This window comes from Pediculus humanus, genomic scaffold (genome assembly GCF_000006295.1).
Source record: "Pediculus humanus corporis 1103172108202 genomic scaffold, whole genome shotgun sequence".
Lineage (NCBI taxonomy): Eukaryota > Metazoa > Arthropoda > Insecta > Psocodea > Pediculidae > Pediculus > Pediculus humanus.
In genome coordinates, this window is record NW_002987772.1 from 132548 (window position 1) to 158741 (window position 26194).

Sequence of the window (26194 nt, forward strand, 5' to 3'; positions counted from 1 at the left end):
TTTCCTAGAACAGCAAATCGTTTCGAATCATTATCGCTGACGTGTTAGGAAAAAGTATAAAAAAAAAAAAAAAAAAGTTGAAATCAGGCATGACATCGAATGTGGAAAAAAAAAATACTTATTAAACGCACCTGAATAATAATATAGTAGGAAACGTGCGGTAGTAGAGTGAACAAGAATAATAATAATAATAAGAACCTTAAATTAAGGTTAATTTTTTTTTTTAAATTTTAAATCCGTATATATATATTATTATTATTATTTTTTTTTTTTTTTTAACGGTTTTGTGTTGTGTTATGTCTCGTGAATTTTTTCAATTTTTTTTTAATTTAAAATTTGTGTTAATTTTCATATAAGTAATTTTTCATAAGGTAAGCATAAAACACCCCGCCGGATTTCACACTTTCGATTTCCCCCTCCCCCCTCTCCCCGATTTCAAAATGCGTCGTCGTGATTTTCTTTTTTTTTTTTTTAAATTATAAAAACCCACGAGATAAAAATAGGTCAAAGGTTATGTTTCTTACGAAGAACTCAACATAAATAACGCGAGAAAAGTTTAAAAAAATCGGATTCGATTCGATTCACTATAACAAAAATTATTTTATTATAATCATCATCATCATCATCATCATCATCATCATTATCACAATAGAAATAATAATAATAATAATAATTTTTTCCTCTACTTGTAAATATGTGCATATGTATATATAAAAGTTACCGCGATTACATTTTTTTTTTTTTTTTTTTTTTTTTCGGTTACAGATGGAAAGATAAAAAAAAAGAGAAAACGACGAGGAAGAGTAGGAAGAGAGAGAAAAAAAAAAAAAACTTTCCGAAATCAATAGTAATAGTAATAATAATAATAATAATAGTTATAAGAAATATCAAATGAAAATCGCCGCCGCCGCCGCCATGACAGATAGAATACAACAGATTTTGATTAGAAATCAAAGAGATGATTTCGTACTCACAAACGAAGCTCAACAATTTCTCAACAAGAGAGGAATCATTATTAGAATGAGAGGACTCCCCTACGAATGCTCATCCAAACAAGTGGTAAGTCGTATTAAATCGATACATCGATCGATATATCGATTCATCGATATATCGAAACGATACCCGTCGTCAGGGTGCGAAGAAGTAAAATTGCTGCGTCGGTTCGGTTCGTTCGAGGGTAAAAAACGGTCATCGTTTAAAAAAATAGAAACATCGTGTCAGTCAATCAATCAGTCAATCAATCAATCGATCGATCGATCGATCCATCGATCGATACGTACATTTACTTATTATGTAATTATCGATCGCCGGTCAGCAGAAAGTGTGTTGCGATTTTTCCGAGGGGGCGGAGTGCGGGCGGGGAAATCGAAAAATTTTGTTTTCCGCGAGTATCGAATTCTACCTGTATTGCACATTTTCGGGGAGACACGGGGGAAAAATTATGGGAACCCGAGAGAGGGGAGGGGGAAGGAAAATTTCGTCGTTAATAATTAGCGCCCTTGACCAAAATCTCTCTCTCTCTCTCTCACTCTCGAAGCAGATAAGCCTTATCATCTTAAGTTGAGATTTTTTACAGCGCGTTCGTTCGTTCGTTTGTTATTCGCATCGTAAAAAAATCCCGCCGCGTTATGTTTAACTCATTCTCTCGTTAATTTTCATATTTTTCCCCACCGATGAGATTTATCGATTATTAATTGATTTTTTTTTTTTTTTGAAAACAACAAATACGAAAAAAATTGGAAAGATTGTTTTCGCGAAGGTAAACAAACAAACAAACAAACAAACAACAACAACAATCGATTAACGAACGACAGCAACAAAATTTATTCATCGAATGGTAATTTAAAAAAAAAATCAAATCCTGTCGGTTGGTCGATTTCAGGTTTTAACGGTTTTTTTTTATCGAAATCAAATTTAAATTTCGTCCTTCTATTTATTTATTTACCAATGAGTAATTCGAAACGGTTCCTAATCGGGGGAGAGAGAGAGAGAGAGAGAGAGAAAACAAGGTACATGTACACAACAAATATAACTTTGTTTTTTTTTGCAACCAAAAAAAAAAAAAAAACAACAATTTAAGGTTTAAACCTTATTAATACAAAAAAAAAAAAAAAAAAAATACCAAACTGAAATCGAATACAAACAACAACAACAAACACTCGAACGGGTAATTATTAAGGTTAAATACCCAAAAAAAAAAAAAAAAAAAAATCCGGCGCGATATACCCTTAAAAGTAAGGTTAAAGGATGTCACGACGGGGAAGGGTAGGGGTAGGGGGTGCGTGCGTGTGCGTGTGCGCGTGTGTGGAGGAGGTGCCACGTTTAAATATGAGATTTAAATTTCTTATTGAAAATAAATAAACGTCGTGGAGGTAGATGATAGTTGTTGTTGTTGTTGTTTTTGTTATTATTATTATTATTAATCAAGGACGACAACGCGTCAAATTTTTTTTTTTTAAATAATATTTTATATATTTATGTGATTGGGGAGAAAGAGAGACAGAGTGAGTGAGAGAGAGAGAGAGAGAACGATTTTTGTGGGCTCATTATTAAATAATAATAATAATAATAATTAACAATACGTCATTTAAAATTTGACCTTATATCTATTTATAGGATAAACATGTTGTTGTTCTATTAACGGTTGTCCAATCGTTTGTTACCGATCGAATTTCTCATATTGTTCTTGTTTGTTTTGTTTTGTTTTATAATTTTTGATACAATTCTGTCTTATTTTCAGATAGATTTCTTTAGAGAAGGCGAACAATCTTGCGATATATTCGACGGTGAAAATGGGATATTGTTCGTTAAAAAACCCGACGGAAGATCCACCGGAGATGCATTCGTTCAATTCATACACGAATCCGAAGCCATAGCAGCTCTCAGCAAGCACAAAGAACTCATAGGTACCAGATACATTGAATTGTTTCGTAGCACGCCGGCGGAAGTCGAACAAGTTAGTCGAAATGATATCTATATGTTTGTTTTAATTGAAATTATTCCCCGGGGGGGACAAGGGGGAAGATAAACTTTTTTTTTTTTTTTGCTCGGGCTAACTCATAAAGTTTTAGGTTTTAAGAAAAGCTCAAGAGTCCAAGCCCAGAGTACCTGCTGTACAGTTACCGTTAGTTGCTCCCATACCTCCGGCGGCCGTACCGCAACACGTTATCACGTCTGGCACTAAAAAAGATTGCATTAGGTTGAGAGGTTTGCCCTACGAAGCTCAAGTCGAACACATATTAGATTTTTTAGGTGATAATGCCAACAATATCGTTCTCCAAGGTGTTCACATGGTTTACAATGTTCACGTGAGTAAAATTTATCAATTCGAAAAGAATTCAAGATGTTAGTAGGGCTCATTCGATTTTTGTTTGGTACCTTTAGGGTCAGCCCAGTGGTGAAGCTTTCATACAAATGGATTCCGAAGTCTCGGCGAGTCAAGCGGCGAATCATTGTCATCATAGATACATGAATTTTGGTAAAAAGCAAAGATACGTTGAAGTATTTCAATGTAGCGGCGACGACATGAACGCGTTTTTAACGAGCGGTCACGTGTCACCCAAAGCAACACCCGTCATCAATCCAGGTATTGAAAACAACATTCCAGGGATGGGTGTGCCACTTTCTTCTACTCTCCTTTCTTACTACGAACCGTCTCCCGTGTCTCTCATGCCTTTCGTACAAGCGAATCCTTTTTTATTTAATCCCTTCGGATTGCAACACCCTCAGCAACTGTCGGCGGCCGCGGCCGCAGCCGCGGCGGCTTCTTTCATAAACAAACATCCACATCCGAAAGGTCTTTATCCCATAACGTCAAATAATTATCCGTGGACGTCGTCCGACGAGTCGTTCAAACCCTCTCCCGGAAACATAACGAACGCGGGAGAAACTTTGGTAAAACCGAAAGGTGCGGAACCGGAAACGATACCGACGCAATCCGACGTGTATTCTCCTTATTCGACTCCATCTCATCCTAGCGTTTATTTCTTTCATCCGAACGTTCCTCCCCGAGTCGTTGCAAATCCGATGTTTCCAAAACCCGGTTTCCCATCCGTTCCGACTCCCTCCTCCGTCGTTTTCCCTCAAATGACTCCGCAATTAACTCCAATGGGTGTACTGGGTGTGAAAAGATCTTGGGAGCAAGCTTTCCCTCTGGAGACGGCAGCCGTGCAAGGAGCCAAACGATGGCCAACTCCTCAGATTGCTACTTTTGCAGTTCCTGGGTTCTTTCCTGATGTGGGTTAAACTTTCTATTTGTGCGTTTATTATTATTATTATTATTATTATTTATATATAATTATTTAAGTTTTTCCTTTTTTTGCTTTTCGGCAAAAACAAACAAACAAAACAAAACCAAGAAGGTGAAAAATGACGTGAGCGAATTTGTAGCCATTTTGATTTTTTTATTTTGAGATCGTCAAATTTTTTTTTTATATATAAAAAATGAAAGCATAACAAATGAAAATTCATACTCATATTAATAATATATATATATATATATATATATATATATATATATATATATATATATATACATAAATTATGTACATAAAAACTTATTAAATTATTATTATTATTATTATTATTGATATTATTCGTATTTGTAATGAATGATGCTCTTTTTTTTATTTCAAAGCTGCCAACGAGACAAGACTCTTTTTCTCTCTCTCTCTCGTCGTCTCTCCCCTCCTCCCCCCCAAAAATTTCAAACTTTTAATTGTGGGGAGGTTCTAAAAGGAGGAGGAGGAGGAGGGAAGGGAGGGAAGGGCCCTCCCCCTCTCTCCAAAAAAAAACGTTACGTGACGTCATGTGTGATATTAATACCCATTTAATTAATTAATCAATCAATCAATCATTAACGAGACTGAACTAATTAATAAATTAATTTTTTGTTTTTCGATTTGTTATGTTGGTATAGCTATTTTAAATAATAATAATAATAATAATAATAATAATAATAATAATAATAAAGAAAAAAAATTTGACGTCACGTTATTTCCCCGCCATTTTTTTTTTTTTTTTAAATTTTGTTCTCTACAAACTTTTCATGGAATATTTGATAAATAAATAAATATGATATTGATTTATCTTATCAGTTATCGATTATACGTTATCTATCGATCATGTCAATGATTAATAATAATGATAGTAATAATACTATTAATATTAATAATAATAATAATAATAATAATAATAATGAATTAAATTTTTTTTTTTTTTTGCGAAAAGTCTCAAAGTCATTTTTTCACCGAAATCTCGCACCAAAGGGTTGTAAATGACAATATTTATAATAATAATAATAATAATGATGATGATTTTTTTATACAATAATATATATTGATATTACGTTTTATTTATTATTATTATTATTATTGTTATTAATTATGCTTGCGAATAGCTACACGTGAGGGATGTGTGAAATGAAAAAAATTATCACGTGTAATTATTATCCATATGTTTAAATGGATTTTTGTTATTGTTGTTATTATTATTATTACTATTATTATTGTGATTATTAATACTATTTGCAGTCGTGCGTTTGAATGATCGAGTAAAGAGCCTCGAAAAAAAATCGTTACGATCGCGATTATTTTATTAATTATGTTATCGATAAGAAATAAAATATGAATTGGGTACACGTGTGCACGTGTGCGCGCGTGCTCGCGTTCGATATGCATGCCCGTTTTGTGTGTGTATTTATGTGCGCGTGTATCACGTACATGTACATGTTTACGATGATAATAGTAATAATAGTTATAATAATAATAATAGTAATAAGTTATTTTTTTTAAAATTAATTAATTAATTAATAAAAAACATGCTGTGATTTATACGTTATCATTATCATCATTATCAAGTAGCAAATTCATTATTATTATTATTATTATTATTATTATTATTGAATTTTTAAAAAATCGAATGGAATTCGTAATTTATCGGTGATAAGTTTTTTTTTTTTTTTTTTTTTTTTTTTTTTTATCAACATTGTAAACACGTAATCGAACTTTTCAAATAATGATAATGATATTTTTAAAAAATTATTTATTTTTTTTTTGGCGGAAATCGTTAAAACCGGAAGTAATATAAAAGGTTAAACCCGTTCGAGAAAAAAATCAATCATTTTGATTAAATGCCACGTTTTATCATCAATGCAAAATATTTATAATCGTTTTTATAAATAATAATAATAATAATAATAATAATAATAATAATAATAATAATAATAATAATAATAATAATAACGATAGTGATAATGATGACGATAATAATAATAATTAACATGGGATAATAATCAATATTTTGATAACGACAACAACAACAACAACAACGGCAAAAATAATTGTTTACATAAATATATATATATATACTTAATAACAATAATAACGGAATCGAGGGGAAAAGGAAAAAACGATTTTGCTGACATCTGTCGATGAAATTAATAAATTATATGTAAATAAGTGATTTTAGTTGTTAAACGAGACGTTTAGATGTCGTTTTTTTCTTTCCTTCCCTCCATTTTCTGTTTAAAAACGTTTTTTTTTTTTTAAAAATGAAAACAGAACGGATATTTAAAATAAAATTATTTTTATTATTAAAATATAATACTAGTATCACTGTTTTTTTGTTTGCGTGTGTTACGTGTGAGTGTGCGTGTGCGTGCGTTATCACTTGTACGTAATTACAAATAAAAAGAAAAAAAAAACTTCCATGACACGATACATAAACAAATGTGATGATGATGATGATGATGGTGTCGTCATCATTTAATCCAACCGAATGTGTTAAATGATTACGTCATGAATAAAATTGTGTGGGGTGGTGAAGGGGAGGAATGAAGAGTAAACCCGAGAAACCTTATCCGGTTAAATGTTTATAAACTGGGAAAAAAAAAAAAAAATATCGATGTCGTCATCATCGTGCATTTGCTTTATGCCCGTAGATTCGATTCCCCGAATATTTTCACGTCTTCCCTTTACTCCTCCCCCTCACTCCCTTTAAAAAAAGAAAAAAATCTTAACGCGAACGCCTCCCTTCTCCCGCCCCCCACGAAAAAAAAAAAATTTTTTTACTTAAAGCTCCTACGAACGTTTATTTATTAACGCCCCAGGTGTTTGAAGAAAATATATTTTTTTTACTTTATTATTATTATTATTATTATTATAAATTTCTAGGGGTAAAGTGTATGTAAGATGGAAGAGAGGGGGGAGGAGGAGGTAGGAGGCATGGTTTTTCATGTCGGAAAATGGTTTTTTTTTTTTTTTTTTTGCTTTTTGGGGACTGGATAAAAAATTCCGAAAAAAAAAAATTCTTCGCCATTACGTACACTTGCAATATTTGCGATGCTGTTTTCTTATTTTTTTTGTCGGGGGAAGGCGGGGGGCGGGGAGGGAAGGGAGGTAAGATCGGGTAAAAGGAGCGGGAAAACGGGAAAATAAAATTTTCTTTCTTGTTTTTTCTTTTTTTTGTTATAATAATCCGGTGAGTTTATTTTTAAAAAAAATTTTTTTGTTATTATCATTGTTATCATTATTATTATCATCATTATCATTTTTTTTTTTTTTAAGGTTCCGGACCGTATTTTGGTTGTCCTTTTCCAATATACACGTTATATTATCCGACGCAACCTCCACCGATTTTTGATAATAATAATTATTATCCGGTTTCACCACCGATAGCGGCCATTAATTCTCCAAAGGTAACTAAATTTTTTTTTGCCTCCCTCCCCCCTCCTTCATTTTCTCCAGAATTACTGGATAAAAGAAAAATTCATTCATTCATTCATTAAATTTTTTCAGTGGTGTTTAACATATCCAAATTCATAAACTCAAATATATATATATATATATATATATAATCATCATCATCATCGAAAAAAAAAAAAAAATGGCGAGAAGCGATCAACGTGTGACGTCATCATCGTCATCATCTACCGGAAGGTACGAAAAAAAAAACAAAACTAAAAATTACTTGGAGACAACGAAACAACAGGTAAAAATTTTTAAATTACGATCTCCATTTCCCCTTCTCCCCTCCCTTCTTCTCCTCCTCCCCCTTCATTTCCCCTCCCCATATCCGGTTATATATAAATATATATATAAAAATTTCAATCATGTAAAGTTACCGAATGTATTTATAATAAAAAAAAAGCAAATTGTATTATTATTATTATTATTATTATTATTATTATTTAAATAAATTAAATTTATTTACGCGCCTTTTCTTTTTTTCTGCTTCCGCATAATCGAAAAAATATTATTATTATCACGACTACGTGATAATTAAAAATGACTTGTTTTCATTTAAATAAAAATGGCGGATTTAATTAAAAATAATTCGAACCACAGTTTCCGCTCCTTCCGCCACAAACACCCGCACCTCCCCCTCATACCCCGCCCGCGAGAGGGGGGCGCGAGCCCGTAAATGTTTATAATGATTGTTTGTTTATCCGATCGAAAAGGTTTTCGTTAAAAAAAAAATGGAAAGGGAGGTAAACCGGAAACGAATTGATGAAAAACCGGAAATGATTGTTTAAATCACTCGCAGTCACATAACAAGAGTTATCCCTCTCCCCCCCTCCCATACTCCGATTACGCGAGATAGATGAGATAATTATTTTATTTTTTGTAAAGAAAAAAAAAAAACAAATCGTGGTTTTAGTTAGACGATCTCCCGTTCTAGTGGCACGTTTCCGTGTGGGTGCGTGCGCGTGCGCGTTACGCGGGGGAAAAATTAAAAATAGAAAAAATTTTTTTTTACTTTCTCCCGTCGGAAAAAGTAACAACTTGTTGAATTTCGATTCGAATGAGGAGCTTTGGTGGTGAGGGGGGATAAGAAAAATCGAAAGGAAGGTTTTTGGGGGGGGGTCGGGAATGAGGGGGGGGGTAAGAAAATAGTCAAGGTCCGATCGGGTTTTAACTTGGGTAAAAGATTTATTCCGATCGACGTAGTCAGTAACCCGAGCTCCGGAACTCTCCCCTCTCCGCTCCCTTTCTGTTACGTTACGCACGCTCCTCCTCCTCCTCCCCTTCCCTCCCCATTCACCCTTTTCCTCCCCCGCTCGCTCGCTCGCTCACTCCCTCCCTCCCTCTCTACTTCTGCGTATTCATCCCACGTTTTCGAGCTGAAATCATTTTCGATATTTCCGCCGTCGTTACCGCCACCTCTGCTGCCGGTGCTGCCGTCGGTGCTCCTGCTACCGCCGCTATCGCCGTACGACGAACGGCTTCAGTTAGTTCTGAACGGTCGACGGCGTTCGCGCTACGACGTTTTCTTTTATTTAATTATTTCGAACCGAATAAAAATTATTATTATTACTATCATTACCATTATTATTATTATTAGTATTTTCTTTTTTAATAAAAAATTTTCCGGAGTTTTCGACTTACGTTAATAGGTAGGGAAAAAATTTTTTATAATTTTTTTTGCTGTTGTTAATTTTACTTAACATAAATCATCATCATCATCATCATCATCATCATCATTATTATTATTATTAATAAATTTCTTAATACGTCACTGAAACCATAATAATAATAATAATAATAATAATAAGGTTAAAAGTTTACGTTTACGAAAAAAGATAGAAAGAAAAATAAAATTTGAAAATGAAAACGAAAATGAAATTTATATAAATTATTATTATTATTATTTATTTATTTATTTCCAGCCACGTTTTTTCTTTCGAGTTTTTTTTTTTTTTATAGATTTTTATATAAGATTTTGAAAGAGAGAAAATATTGTTCTTTAATAATAATAATAATAAATTAATAAATTTATTTAATGAAAAAGATTTTTATCTTATCGTAATCCAGTTTTTCCAGCAAAAAGTTTTTTTTTTTTTTTTTACTTTTATATTTAAAACGAAACGAATTTTTTTTGAAAAAGGGAAAAATAACGACGAGGGAAATTTTTTTTTTTTTTAAAATCTTTTCTCCAGTCGCTTCGTTTCCCCGATTTCTGGAAAAGAAAATTCCTTTTTTTTTTTTTTTTAAATAAAAATACTTTATTATTGCGATATTTAAAACTTTCGTTTTTTTCCGTACCCTCCCCCTTCCCTCTTCCCCCTTCTCTCTCTCTCTTTCCCTCAAGATCGGTTTTTCCAAAAAAAAAAAAAAAAAAAATGTCCGTTTTCTCCATGACGTGGAACAAAAACCGAAAAAGAGTTTTTTGTTATTCCAGTTGAAATCTTAAAATTTTAAAAGTTTTACTTGCGGTTAAAAATTCTTTACAGTGAAAAAGGAAAAAAAAAAAAAAGGAAAATTTTCCTTTTACTTCATTTTGTTTTCTTTTCCAAACATGTCAAATTTTTTTTTCCCCCCTTTTTTTTTCTCCAGTTTTGTATAAAAAAATTAAAACTAACGAGTCCCTTGTTGAAAAAAATTTTTTTTCCCTTTTTTTCTTCTTTCCTCTCCCTTCCCCCTCTCTCCCTTTCGATTTTTTATTTATTATTATTATTATTATTATAATCATTCTGGAGAAAAAGTGAAAAAAAAAACCCGCCTGGATAAATATTTAATTATATATATATATATATATATATATATATATATAAAAAATCAGTGCGCAGGAAATTTTTTTTTTTTTTTTTTTTTTTACGATCGTAATAAAAACAAACAATGAAATTTTAAATGACTCAAAACCGGGTTCGATGGAATATTCTGGAGAGTGGAAAAAAAAAATTAATAAAATTTTATTCTCCAGTTGGAAAATTTTCGACGCGATGAGAATAATTTTTTTTTTTTTTTTGAGGTTTGAAATGTTTTTTTAGGTAAGGTAAGAAAATTTAAAATTTTCCTCCGCGGTAAAAGGAGGAAGTGATAAAATTAAAATTTTCTAATCATTTCCGTTTGCTTCCTTATTCCACCCTCCCTCTCTCTCTCTCCCTTACCCCTCCCCTCTCTCTCTCTCTCTCTCTCTCTCTCTCTCTTAAGAAAAAATATTATTTTTAATAACGACAACTTGTCTTAATGTTTGCGTCGGAGGAACTTTTTCAAAACATTTATTCCAGATTTTAACCCGGCGATCCCTAAGGAATATCAACCTGAATGATGCTGCATGCCCCATGGATAGATTTTGTTTTTTTATAAACTATGACGTCACAACAATTCTTGTAAGTCTCACTTAAACCATCTTATTCGATGGAAACAAGTTATCTCCTGTATTCCTGGGCTCCAGACAATGACTGACATCTGTGAGGAAGAGCCAGGAACAGGAGAAGTGAGATTTACAACCTTATAGAGCTGTCTAAGGTCAACAATACAACAAGATTTGTTTTGATCCTGTTTTTATCTTTCTCTCATTTTGCTCTATTACAATTATGAATCAGTTATCATATAACTTACTTCAAAGAACTACTTCAATACTTAATTTTCCTACCATTTCCCTTCCCACATAGATTTCCCTCATGTATTACAACCTTAATGTATGCACACAACATACAAATTACAATTTTGTACCTTAAACCATAAGTAATCTGAAGGCAGTTGAGTTTTTCTAACCTTAAATGACATCAAAAGAGAATTTTACACTAAGCACATGGTATAATATGTTGTAATGAAACAAACTAACTTAAGAAAAGGGTTAAAATGATGTACAATCAATAGATTCACACTTAAAGCAGGATTACAAAGATTTTACATCATCCACCTCATGCAATAAATGAATTAATTACAAGATTTTTATTAAACCACCTCCATTTTTACTTAGTGTGACAGTAAGGTATTTACCTCAACTACTTATAATCAGCTTAAGAAATGTAAAATTACTAAATGGAGTCTGTTCATGTGTCTTTTCATAATTCCTTACATTGAAATCAACTAACATAAAGGCCACCCAATTCCACCTGACTATGATACAGATTTAAAGGTGGGGGGGGGGTTTTACACTATCTTTATGATATACAATGTTGCAATGAGACAAACTAAATCAAGTAAAAGCCTTAAAACAACCAATAATCAGCAAATTAACCTTTAAAGATTAGAAAGTATAGAAATTTGTACAATGTGTTAATACATATCAAATCAATCATTATTAATAAATATTTTAATTAAATTACTCAAACTCTTGTTTGTTTATGATGAGATGAATAAGATATTTAGTTAAACTCCTTACAATTAACCAAATTATAATCATTACAAATAATACATTGATAAATGTGGGAAATTTTTTTTCTGCATTTGTTCTCCATTTTTGCAAAAGAAAATTTTAAGTTTTAAAATGAGAGACTTACCAGTTATAATCAAATGAAGTAAGGCATCTTCTAAGATTTTTTATTACCAACGCTTCCATTTGTCACATGAAATGGTTGACTATTTAAACTTAAAATAATATAATTATTACTAATTAATATAAAAAACTAATTATATAACAATAAACTACACACAATAACAAAACTTTTGATATATAATTTATGACTAAACTGTTAAAAAAAACTATTAAAATTAATTTAAATAAGTTTACAGATATAAACGCGATTTTAACCGTTGCACAACTGCGCACTCTATCGTAAAATATGCGAAAATCGTCCGCCATTTTTTTTTTATACCAATAAACGTAAATGAAGGAGTTGGAATAACAAAAAAAAATTGAAAATCTGGAGAAAATTCCATTGTCAACATTTTTATTTATTTTTCTCGTTTGTTTTTGTCTTTTTTTTTATACAAACAAACAAACAAACAATTTCGTTTTAAGATTTCTTTTTTTTTTTTTAAACTACGATGTGACATTTTTTTGTTTTTACTTTTTTTTTTTTTCACATCATTAACTCTTGAAGTTTTCTTTTTTTGCCTCATCATCATCATCATCATCATTCAAAGTTTAATCATCATTTTCGAAAGTGTTTTCTCTCTCTCTCTCTCTCTCTCTCTCTCTCTTATATTCCAGGAAAGATTTTCCCTCTTTTCAACAATTTTTCTTATTGTTTTTTTTTTAAATCGCGAATGTCTTAAACGCGTGAAAAAAAGTTTAAAAAATGAAAAAAAAGAAAAAAACGTAAATAAATTTTTTCATACGACAGCAATAAAAACGGGGGCGAACTTGTGCGGGGGGGAGGAAAGTGGGGATGACAAGGGGAAGTGGAAAACTTGCGGATTTCAACATTTTTTTTTTTTTTTTAAATTAACAACAGGATTTGAATAAGAGTGATTTGCTTTTTATTCGTTTTTTAATTAGAGCGGATTTTTTTTTCATCCCTTGAAATACTGTCACGCTCCCCCTTACACCCGCCGTACACCCCCACCACATAACCTCCCCGAAGGGGGAAAAAAAAGGAAAAAAAATTTAACGAACGAATGAGATTTTCGATTAGGTTTCCTATTCAAAGAACGAACGTTTCAAGTAAAGAAAAATTTTTTTTTTTCCCACCCCTCTCCCCGATTTTCGAGTAAGAAGGACGATGCTGGAAAACAAAAAAAAACTTCTGGAAAAAAAACTCCTGGAGAACTAATAAAAAAAATTGTACGAGACCGATCGAGCTGCTGCACGTTATCCTTAATTACTTAAATTTTAAGCCCTTGAACTTTTTTTTCCTTTTTTTTGTTCCGGTCACGAAGAATGTTCTAGAAAAAAAAGAAAGAAAAAAAATTAACCAGAAATTACACCAAGAAATAATAATAATAATAATAATAATAATAATAATAATAATAAAAGAATAACCTCGAATGATTTTCCAGTCGAAATAATTTTATTATTCAATTTAAACTAAAAAAAAAAAAATTTCTTCTGCTCGCCATGACAGTAGCAGAAGAAAAAAAAAATTGATGAATTGATTATTTCTTATCCGATTCCTGTTGTCAGCATTTTCATTTTGGATTTTCACCTACAAAAAAATTTATTCAAAAAAAAAGGAAAAAAGAAAATTTCGTAACGTGATCTCTTCAATTTACCATCTCTCTTTCCCTAAAACACAAAAAAAACCGACAGTAAAAAAAAAAAAAAAACGACAGCAACAGAAAAGAAAAGAAGAAAAATTTATTTCATTATTATTATTATTATTATTATTATTAATCAGTTAATTAAATTTCAATTAAATTCAAATTAAAATTAAAATTAAAAAAACAGAAAAGATTTTCATTTAAGACAATGAAAATAAATTTTTCTTCTTTTCTTTTATTATTTTCTTTTTTTTTTTTTTTGATTGGTTGAACGATCGAACGTATCGACCAATGAGAATCGAGGAAATTTATTTATTTTTAAATCGCGCGCCAAAATTACTTTCGTGTTCGAACCGTTTCTCATTTATTTATTTATTTATTTTTTTCATTACGTCAAACCGGATATTTTTTTTGATTGGTTGAGGGATCGAACGAATCGACCAATGAGAATCGAGGAAATTTATTTATTTTTAAATCGCGCGCCAAAATTATTTTTTTCGAATTGTTTCGTATTTATTTATTCATCACATAAAACTGGAATTTTTTTTTCGTTGATTTCTGGAATTGTTTTTTATCCTTGAATCAATTTAACGATCCCTCTGGAATCGCGTTATATTTTTTAATTAGTGTAATTAATCATTCGTTTCCGGTTATTGATAACGTTGTGGTGTTTCGAATATTCTTTCCAGAAAATTCTCTCCTTATTCCTGGAAAATAAATAAAATAAAAAAAAAATTTTATTGCCGTCGTCGTCGTCGTCATGTGCATCTGTCTTTTTTTTCCTACGTAAAATTCTCCATTTTTTTTTTTTTTTTTTTTATATCCTTAATTCCATTCCCCCGTAATGATGATAATAATAATGATAATAATAATAATAATAATGACGAGGACAACAATATATATATCATTTAAAGTATTAAAAAAATAAATTTTAATTTTATTCTCACATTATTTTTCAAAACGTCACATTTTTCCAAAATCACGCGCCATATTGGAAAATGAAAAGGTAAAAAAAAAATTTTTTTTTTTTAAAGAATGATTGATTGATTGACTGACTGACTGACAAATGACTGATAAGAATAAAAATTTAATTTTTATATATTTATTTGCAAATGAGAAATGAAATTTTTTTTTTTAAATTTTCCCTTTTGAAAATATTTTTTTTTTCCTTTTCAAATTTTCAATAATAATAATAATGATGATGATGATGATGATGATGATGATTGTTGTGATGACGATGACGATGATGATAATAATAATAATAATATAAATATTTAAATATGACGTGAAAGAAATAAAAATTTTTTTCCTTAGAGTTTTTAAAATAAAATTTCGTGTGTGCGTTTGTGTGTCGTTCCAGAAAATTCGTAATTTTTCCTTTTTTCTCTTTTTTTTTTGGATATCCTGGAAAAGGAATAAAAAAGTTACCTGGAGAATAAAAAAAAAAGGTTAAAAAAAAGAAATAATTGAAAAACATTTGAATAAATTTTTTTTTTTTTTTAAATTTTAAATCAAAAAAAAAAAAAAAACTGGATAATATTAATAATAATAATGATAATTTTTTTATTATAAGGATCCTGGAGAAAAATTAATTAATTAATTAATTCGGGATATTGTTCCTTTCTCCTTAAGTATAATAAAATAATAATGATGATAAAACGATTTGGTTGATTTTTTTTATTTTTTGTAAATTCATCTCGAGATGAATCTTTTAAAATTTTATTCTCTCTCTTTTTATAAAATTTATTTTAACAACGACAAGTACATGTTCGATGTGTTAAATTTCTTATTCCACCCCCCCTCCCCTCCCTCCCTTTTTCCATCCCCCTCCCCTTTTTCCGCGGATTCTTGTACGTTTTTTTTCCTACTTACATTCGACATAATCCCTCCCCCCTTTTTTTTTATTTTTGCATGAAAAAGCAATTTTTCTTTTTTTTAAAATAAAAAAAATTAAATTTCTCACCGTGAAATAATATATATATATATATATATATATATATATATATATATATATACATTACGAGTTTCCACCATTTTGAAAACAGGAGCGAATTAAGAAAATAACGAGTTGAATAAAAAAAAATCTGAAGAAAAAAAAAAAATTTTTTCCCCATTTAAACGTCGAATTAAAATTTAATCGTATTATTATTATTATTATTATTATTATTATCGTTGTAAAATGACGTGAAATTTTTTTTTATTTTGTTCCAGACACAACCGACAAGAAAAATCGGGAAGAAGAGGAGGAGGAAGAAGGGGAAGAGGATGATTCGATAAAATTTTCTTTAAAAAATTAAATTCCAGTGCCTTTATTATTATTATTAAATTGAAATTTTTTTTTGTTTGATGACGTTTAAACGATAAAATGACGACGACAAACGTAAACGGTGATAACAACAACAAACAGGTTGTTGTTAATCCACTTCCTACCGTACAATTTGCATTTTGTTCATCGAACAATGCCGGTGGAAATCGTAGAAATTCCGCACCGATAATAATAAAAACTCCAACGGATTTTTCACCAAAAGAAAAACATTATAATTTCTTATCATTAAATTCATCGAATTTACTAGAATCCCCATCTTCCGATGATAATGATAACGATGATAAGAAAAAAAAATATTCACCAATATTATCGATACGTTCGAATCCATCGTGTCAACAACAGCAACCACAACCACAACAACCACAGACGTCATCGTCACCAAGGAAAAGTCCAAAAAGTCCAAAATGTTCAAATTATTTTAAATTTCCAAATCCTAAAAAAATAACTGATAAGATCGACGAATATGCCGTATATGAAAATTATACCTGTTATCATCAACCTGTATCACCGACAAATGTTAATTACGTACCTACGTCACCATCGAGAAAATCAAAAACGTCCACGAGGCAAAGTAGTTGTAATTCATCGGGTCCGAGAGGAAGTTTATCATCGACTACGTCCATAGCAAAATCCGAAATTTCATCCGTTACAGAATCTTCGTCTATTGACACGACTACTACGACAAATTCTTCATCGTCCGTGTCACGTTGTAGAAAATCAACAAGCGATTTAACGGATTTAACGGAAGAAGAATGTCTTACGGAAAGTATAAGTTTATCGAGACCGTCATCACCACGTGGTAAAACCGGAAGTATAAAAGGTTTGGGAGAAAAATTTTAATAATATACTTCGTAATTAATTTAATAATGTTTTAACGTTCGTGGAATTAGACACTCTTTTTCTCTTTTTCTTTCTATTAATTAAATTATGTTTAAAAAAATTAATTATTAACGTTCTTTTCCGTCTCCATCTCTCTCTCTCTCTTTCTTGTAATTAAATTATTTCCGGTTTGTTTTTTTTTCTGGAAAAGAGTAAAAGAAAAAATTTTCTCCAGTAATAATTTCTCTAGTCGATTTTTTTTTCTTATATCACCTTTTTTGGAAAAATAAAATAAACGTCAGTGAAACGTCATCGTTTTCTCCCCCTTCTTCCCCTTCTTCTTCTTCTTCTCCAGTTTCTTTAAATTTATAACGAACTCTTCAATAAATAATTTTATCTTCTCTCTCACTCACTCACTCACCTCGATCCTTACACTTTTTCATATCGTGCGTAATAGTATTATTATTATTATCATCATCATCGTCGTCATCATTATTTTTATGGAGTGTCAATAAATTTTTTTTTTTTTTATGGAATCAATATTTCTTCAATAAATTATTATTATTATTATATATACAATAATACAAAAAGAAAAATGGCGTCGTCGATGAGATTGCGAAATAATAATAATTTTTTTTTCTTTTTTTTTATACGGAGTCGTTTTCCATTATTATTATTATTATCATTATTATTATTATTATCATCATTATTATTATCATCATTATTATCATTATTATTATTAGGAAAATGATTCATCGCCTGTTGTCGAATAAATGGCGAACCTGTAACGAATCTTTTTCGTTTCGTTTACTCCTTTTATCCTCCTATCAGTAAAATTTTTTTTTTTTTTTGTCTACTTCCACGTTTGTTATATGATTTTTTTTTAAGCTGGAGAAGAAATGCGATTTTTGTTCTTGTCTGTTTCCCCGTTATATGATTTTTTTTTAAGCTGGAGAAGAAATACGATTTTTGTTCTTGTCTGTTTCCCCGTTATATGATTTTTTTTTAAGCTGGAGAAGAAATACGATTTTTTTTTTTGTCTGTTTCCACGTTCGTCGTAAGATTTTTTTTCTGCTTGAGAAGAAATGCGATTTTTTTTTTTTTTTAAATGAAATTAATAATAATAATAATAATAATGATGATGATGATGATGATGATGATGATGATGATGATAATATTTTTTTTTGAAAATTTTTATCCGAAACGTGTATTTCATTAAATATTACACGACGGCGGCCATTTTAAAAAATTTTTTAAATTATTAATAACGTATTTTAAAATATTATTATTATTTTCCCTCTCTTCTTCTTTTTTTTTCTAGAAAAAAGAAAAATGGCGGACGATGTAAAAGAAAAAAAAATTCATTTTATTTTGATATATTTATAACATTCTTCGTTTTTCGTATCGTTCGAAAGGAAACGATTATAAATCATATTTCCGGTATTCGATACGTTAAAATCCGCCATTTTTCTTTTAAAAATTATTATTATTATTATCATCACTAATTTCCCCGGTGAAATTAATTAATTTTTTTTTTGTAATTAATCGGTTTTCGATTTTTAACCCTGTTCACCCTCCCTTTCCTCTTTTCTCTCTTCTCCTCCCACTTCCCCTTCCCTCCATCCACCACCTCTCAAACCCACATTTTTTTTTTCCTTTGACCGTAAAATACTCATTATTATTATTATTATTACGAAAAAAAAAAAATTCACTCAAAGGAAAAATTAATTTAAAAAAAAAAAAAAAAAACTTTTCACTTTAATTTGATGGTATAATTTTTTTTCTTGTATTTACGGTCGAATGATTTTTATCACCGATAATGATAAGGTCGACGATGATAATACTAATAATAATAATAATAATAATAATCGTTCATCGTTCGTTTTTTTGCCGTAAAAAAAATTAATAATAATAATAATAATAATGAGTAAAATGTTATTCGCGTGCGTCGCGTGCGTTTCCATTTTTTTTTTTTTTTTCAATTCGAATCGCGTTTTAAAAAAAAAAATGGAATGATTAAAATAATTTTCCTTTGAAAACGTGGAACGTGTGTGACGTGTGTGTGTGCGTGTGCGTGTGCGTGTGCGTGGGTGTGCATTTCCGTTTATGTAAAATGTTTTTGATGTAAATTTTTTTTTTTAATGCTCTCTTTCTCTCTCGTTTATAGTCGGATTGGCTTTTTTGGCATCGAGAAGAGGATCAAGAGAATCCGTCGTGTCAGCAACGTCACAAATTTCAAACGAAGATATAGGACCGTTAAATTTTAATGGCACGACACGTGGAAGACAAAGGAGAACATCTAATTTTCTCGAATTGCCAGGTAATATTCAAAAAAAAAAAAAATTATTCCTCTGAAAAACGGGATAATAATAAATAATAATAATGATGATGATGATCGTGGGAATAGATCAGGAAAATTAAAAATGAAAAATTTTCTTTACTAAAATTTCTTTTTTCGAAACGCGGTACGAGAAAATTTATATGTCAAACGTTAATTGATGATAAACGTGGAAAAGAAAATCGTAAAACCGGAAACGAAATCGAAATACCGGAAACGATAATCGAAAAACCGGAAACGGTGAGTTCTAATCGAAAACGATCGAAGGATGAAGTAAAAAAAAAATTTTTTTATAATCAAATTATTAACGATTGAAAAATTTACGTAATCGATCAATCATTCAATCAATCAGTCAATCAAAACATGATTAATAATTTATTATCATCATCATCATCATCGTATTTTTTTAATTTATTAATAAAATTATTATTATTATTATTATTATTTTGAAAAATGAAATTTTTTTTTTTTCTTTGGAAATTTTTAACCTACGGGCTTTGGTTTCTCCCTTTGGAAAAATAATTTTCCAGTAAATCCACCAAGGGGGGGGGGGCGGCGGCGGCGGCGATTCTTTATAAAAACTTTTAATAGACGTAAAAGCTTTTATTACTTTTGGCGGGGCGGCCGCGGGGGGCGCGGCGGCGTCGGCGGCGGCGACAACGACGACGATCCACCACAAAGTGTAAAATAATTATTAACGCCTTAACGGAAGTTTAAATATTTAATGGATCCAAAAAAAAAAGAAAAAAAAATTCAACCCTTTCCTTATCATCATCATCATTTTCCTTTTTTTTTTTTAAAAGTTGGTCGACATGTTTAAATTTAATTAACCGTTAATAATAATAATAATAACGCACCAACACCACGACGCAATTTTTTTTTTTTATTTAAATTTTTTTTTTTTTTTTTTAAACAAACCGGAAATGAATTTCTATTCTCTCGTCTCATTTATTATTTATTCGTTTGTTTGTTTGTTTGTTTTTCGTACGCGAATAATAAACCATTTATTATTATTATTATTATCATCGTTAAAAGTTTTTAAAATATTTCTGGAAAATTTTTGCTTTTGAAAAACAAAACCCATATTTAATAATAATAATAATAATTGGCACGTGACACGTTTCCGGTTAAAAATATTTTTTTTTTAGGGTAATTTAGGTTGGTTATGACGTCACGGATTAAAATTAAATAAAATTAAAGGGAGCGAGGGAGCGATCGTGTGTGTGTGTGACGTCATTTACAAAAAATTTTAAAATTGTTCCAGTAACGATTATTTGCATTTCACGTTTAACTGGAAAAAATTTCCCTTTTTCCAGACCTTTTTCTAAATACACGACACCGGACACAAATTTATCAATTTTCATTAAGTTGACCGTTATTATTATTATTATTATTATTATCCCGTTATTAGATTTTTTTTAATTATGGAGAAAAAAAAAAGAGAGGAGGTTGTGGAATTTGGAAAATTTTTTTTTTTTTTCCAGTTTTTTTTTTTTTATTCCCGTAAAATTTTATTTATATCATCCATATAAATTATTAAAATGAGAGAGAGAGAAAGATTATTTATTTATTTGTCGTCTGCTTAAAGATCACGTGAATAATTAATTAGCGTAGTTCCTTTGAATAAAAAATATTTTAGGAAAAACAACCTTTTGAAAAAAAAAAAAAAAAAAAAAAAGAAAAATTCTGAAAATCTGATGAAGATGTGATGGGTAATGGAGAAAGAGAGAAAGGGAAAGAGAGAAAGAGAGTAAGAGAGAGAGAGTGTGAGAGAAAGAGATGATGATGATGAACTGGAAAAGATAAATGAAAATTTTTCTTTTCTTTTTTTGTTCCTTCCTTTTTTCCACGAAATTTTTCCTGGAATATTTATTACCGTCATCATCATCATCATCATCATCTGTTAGAATAAAAGTAAAAGGAAGAGAGAAAGAGATAGATAGATCGATAGAAAGAGAGAGAGAGAGAGATAAAAAAAAGAAAGAAATCAAACGTTAATCCTGGAGATTTTTATGGATTTTTTTTAAATAAATTCTCCAGATGTTTTTTTTGTTTTTTTCAAAACAGTTCGGAAACCTTAAAAAAATATAAATAATAATAATAATAATAATAATAATGTTTTTTGTTTTTTTTTTTTTTCACGACGAATGAAGGGGGCAATTCTCCAGAAATTCTCCAGGAATTTTTATTTTTAAAAAAAGGAAAAAAATGAAATAAAAACGTTTAAAAACTTTTATTTTATTAATAAAAAAAAAAAAAAAATGGCCGACTTAAGTTTCTGGAAAAGTTTTTTTTTCCAGCTCCAGCTCCAGCCCGAAACGATTATTATCATTATCATTATCATTATTATCGCGATGGAAATTTTTTTTTTTTTTTTAAATAATAATTTAAACCCTTCATTTTTCTCCTCATCACCGTCACCGTCGTCTTTATCATCATCATCATTATCTCAATCATTATTATCATTATCATTATTATTATTATTGAAAATTTCTTTCTCTCTCTCTCTCTCTCTTTCTCTGGAAAATTAAAATGTCATTTTTTTTAAAAAAAATTTTTAATTGAATAAAAGTTTTTTTTGAAAGTAAAAAAAAAAAAAAAAAATTCTGCAACCACGTCATTTCAATTTTTCCAGTTTTAAATCTTTTTTTTTTTTTTTTTAAAATTCCCGCCAAAATTCGTTTACGTCACGAAAAAAGATGATAATAATAATAATAAAATTTTTTTTATTTTCATTTCGACCCGTAATGGTAAGAAATAAACGATGAATTTTTTTTTTTTTTTATAATTTTCAGTACCGGATCATTTCCGGCCGAGAGTTTGTTCACTTCCGGAAAAACCATATAATCCACGTGCCGGAAACGAATTATATCGTTTAAGGACATTCAGTATAACAAAAGGAAACGTCATCAATTGTGGGGATTCGATAATAAATAGAAGATCGAGAAGTAATACGAGCGTCAATTCCGCCGGTACAAGGTAAAAAAAATTTTTTTATAATCCGCCATTTTTCTTTTTTCTTTTTTTTTTTACCGATGTCATAATTCAATTTTTTATTTCTACTTCCACGTTTTTAAAAACACGACAAAAAAATTTTCCGATTTTTTTATAAAATACGATCACGAAAAAAACAAAACCGTGTTAAGACTTTTTTTTTCTTTTTTATTCAAACCACCTGATTTTTTTTTATTTTTATCTAATTCCACGTAATGATTTCTCTCTCACTCTCACTCACTCATTTTCAATCTATCTCTCTCTCTCTCTTTATTCGTGATTTAAATTTTTAAATTTCTTTGAGAAAGTAAAAGAAGAAGAAAAAAAAAAGAAAAACTTTTCCAATTTCACTCTTTTTGTTTTTTTTTTTTTATTCCTCTCTCTTTCTTCTCCCTCTCTTTTTCCCTCTCCCTCTTAATTTTATTTTTATCTTCTGCTAAAAGGTTTTTCCTTTTTCTTTTTTTTATAAAAATTATTATTTTTTACTTTCAATTTTTTTTTTTTTTTGCAAAAATAAAATGAAATAAATAAAATTTTGAATTGAATAAACAAATAAGAAAGAAAAATATATTTATATATTCGATATATCGATTCGAACGTTTCGATATTACCGTGGAAAAAGTTTTTTAAATAATCGAGTTTTAATCGACTTCGATCTCGAAACCTTTGAAACTAAAATTAAAAAAAAAATTTTCCTTTTTTCTTTCTTAAAAGTTCGTTTAATTAAAAACCCTTGTCAAATAAAAACATGATGGGAAAAACCAAAAAAAAAAAAAAAAAATTGTTTGTGGTTGTTGTTGTTGTTTGATATCGTCTGGTTGTTTTTTCACTTACCTCCCGCCTCCCGCCCCATCCCACCCCCCACCATTTCAAAAAAAAAACTAAAATTATAAAGAAAAGGAAAAAAGAAAAATTCGTTCTTTTCCCGATTCCCACTTTACTTCGATTATTAATAAAAAAAAAATAAATTTGTCTAATGCCACGATAAATTCAAACGGTAATTTTTTTTTTGAAATTATATTCTACAAAGAAAAAATTTCTTTTCTTTTTCTTTTTTTTAATTTAAAAATAAATTTTAAGTGAAAAAATAAAAAAAAAAAGAAAAGGAAAAATTCAATTTTTTGTCGTGGCAGAAGTCAAAACAAATTTTAATCAAATCCTTTAATGGCAAGTAACAAAAAAAGAAAAGAAAAAAAACCGTAAAAAAGTAAAACGACGAGAGAAAAAGAAAGAAAGAAAAAAAACGAAAAGAAAAAAAATTTTATTCTTCTCTCTCTTCCTCTTCCTCTTTCTTCTCTCTCTTTCTTTCTTTATTCCACGCTTCCGGTTAAAATAAAATTTCCTTTGAAATATTACCTTTGTAATTTTTTTTTAAATGTCAAATCAATGATAATTTTTTTTTTTTTTTTTTTTTTATTGAGTTTCAACGTGTGAAACTGAATTTTTCAATAGAAAGAATAGTTTTTCAGTTTATTTCCGGTCGAACGATATATATATATAAATCGACCGGAAACTCAAATAAATAATAATAATAATATAAAAATTAAAAGTTAATTTTTTTTTTTTTACGCGTCGTAAAAACCAGAAGAAAAATTTTTTTCGACGTCTAAAAACGAGTAAGAAGAAAACAAAAAAAAAAACAAAAACAAAATGGCGGAACGAATCGATTTTTTTTTTTACGATCGATATAAAATATTATTATTATTATTATTATTATATTTATTCCCGAATGTTATATTATTCGTAAAAAAGAAAAAAAAAACATCCTGTGGGTGTATAAAAAAAATTAAAATTTTTAATGGCGGAAAAAAGAGAATCTTTAACGGATTTTTAAATTTACGCGCCAAAATCTATTTCCCCCTCCCCCCCACGAAAAATAAAAAAATTTCAATTTTATTCCCATTTCCGGAAAATTTATTTTAATGCCCGTGTAAATAAAAAAAAAGTGAAAATTCGACGAAAGAGTAATAAAAAGGTAAAAAAAAAAAATTTACGGGACGCCATTTTTGTATCATAACAAAATGACGTCATAAAAACCGTTATAATATTTTTAAATATTGAAACCTGGGGGGAAAAAAAAAAATTTTCTTTTTTCTTCTTTTTTTCTGAGATTTAATTTAAATTCAAAGGATTCAATTCGAAGGATGGATTAAAAAGGTTTTCGTGCGTACGTGCGTGTACGCATGCGCGTTTCGGCGAATTTAAAAAAAAAAAAAGATGGCGGAAAATCGAGGGAAAATTTTTTTAATTTTTTGCATTCAAGCCGAATTTATAAAAGGTCAATAAAAAACCGGGGAAACTTTTAAGGGAGGGAAATGGAAAGAAAAAAAAGGAAAAATTAATAAAATGATAATGATGATGATGATGATGATAATGATGATAAAATTTTTGTTTTTCTTTTAGATCCGCAGTGAATTCAGCGGGTGAAAGGAGTCCTTTCGAAGGTTCATGTTGCGGTTCGAGTTACAATAACATATCAACAAGCGAAGCAGACGACGATGACGTCACAGAATATAGAATCGTGCTTTTAGGTGATTCAGGGGTTGGAAAAACGGCTCTCGTTAATCAATTTATGACGTCAGAGTATATGAACACATACGATGCGTCATTAGGTGAGTTTATCCTGTTTTTTTTTTTTAAATTCAATTTTACAACAAGAACGCGTTTTAAAAAAAAGGAAAATCTCAAAGGAATATTTTCATTAATTATTATTATTATTTTTTTTTAAAACTTATTGACTTTTTATTCACGAGAGAAAAGGAAAAAAAGGAAAAAAAGGAAAAAAAAGGAAAAAAAAAACCAAAAATTAAAAAAAAATTTTTTTTTTTTTTCAATAAGTTCGAATTCTCAAAGGAAATAAAAAAAAAAAATTATTTTTCCTTTTTTTCCTTTTTTTTTTCATCTCGTTTTTCTAGCAGACGAATGAGAAAAAAAAATTATATTATTTATTTAATCAAAGGCGAAAAAGGAAAAATAAATATTACGCTCAATTTATTATTTCTTCTTTCAATTAACTCGCGACCTTTTAATATCAAACCCAAAATTTTATAATGAAATAGAAAAGAGAGAGAAGAGAGAGAGAGAGAGAGAGAAAGGGAGAATACATGACGATGAAAAAATGGAAAAAGAGAGTAAGAGAAAATAAATATAATAAAAAAGATATGGAGAAAGAGCAAGAGAAAATGAGAGAAAAAACATGGCGATGATAAAGTGGAAGGAAAAGAAGGAAAGAGAAAATAAATATAATGAGAGAGAGAGAGAGAGAGATAGAGAAGAGGCTGAAACCTTTATGGTGACAATAATGAAGAAAGTGACGACGATTAGAGAAGAAAGAATGAGAAAGAGAGAGAGAGAGAAGAAAAGAGAAAAAGAGAGAAACATCTAGAAAGGAAAAAACATGACGATGAGAAAGTTCCAAAGTTAAAAAAAAAAAAAAAATGGGAGAAAGAGGGAGAGTAATGATAGTGCAAAACACAAAGAGGGAGAGAAAGAGAAAAATAAGAGGAAAGAGAGAGAGAGAGGAAGGGAGAAAACAACATGATGACAAAATGGTAGAAGAAGATGGAAAGAGAAAATAAATATAATGAAAGATGGAGAGAGAGAGAAAGATAAAAAGAATACAAGAATGCAGAATAACAGAAAGAAAAGAGAGAGAAGAGGAAAAAATAAGAGAGAGAGAGAGAGAGGGAAAATAAAATTTGTGTAAACAAGAAAATTTTTTTTTTTTTAAAATTAATTTTTTGTTTACCGTTTTTTCATCCCTCCCTCCCCCCAAATCGATTAGTTTTAATAATTACGCGCGGATAAATTTACAAAAACAAAAAAAGCCATACATCCGATACGAAA

The 26194-nt window shown here is 29.5% G+C and overlaps 2 protein-coding genes across 2 annotated transcripts in view; both read left to right on the forward strand.

The window, feature by feature from the left end:
* Positions 1-891: 891 nt before the first annotated feature.
* On the forward strand, positions 892-4245 carry Phum_PHUM433130 (uncharacterized protein; the record flags this gene model as incomplete). Its single annotated transcript, XM_002429388.1, has 4 exons — positions 892-1059; positions 2741-2979; positions 3080-3308; positions 3385-4245. The coding sequence occupies 4 exons, from the start codon at positions 892-894 to the stop codon at positions 4243-4245; spliced, it is 1497 nt and encodes a 498-aa protein (XP_002429433.1).
* Positions 4246-16236: 11991 nt separating this feature from the next.
* The window catches only part of Phum_PHUM433140 (uncharacterized protein), a gene marked incomplete at both ends in the record, with an annotated part of 13098 nt that continues 3140 nt past the window's right edge, over positions 16237-26194 (forward strand). The window contains 4 exons of the mRNA XM_002429389.1: positions 16237-17017; positions 19184-19336; positions 22150-22333; positions 24782-24960. Of these exons, the coding sequence (XP_002429434.1) occupies positions 16237-17017; positions 19184-19336; positions 22150-22333; positions 24782-24960 (1297 nt within the window). The remainder of the gene's footprint in view (positions 17018-19183; positions 19337-22149; positions 22334-24781; positions 24961-26194) is intronic.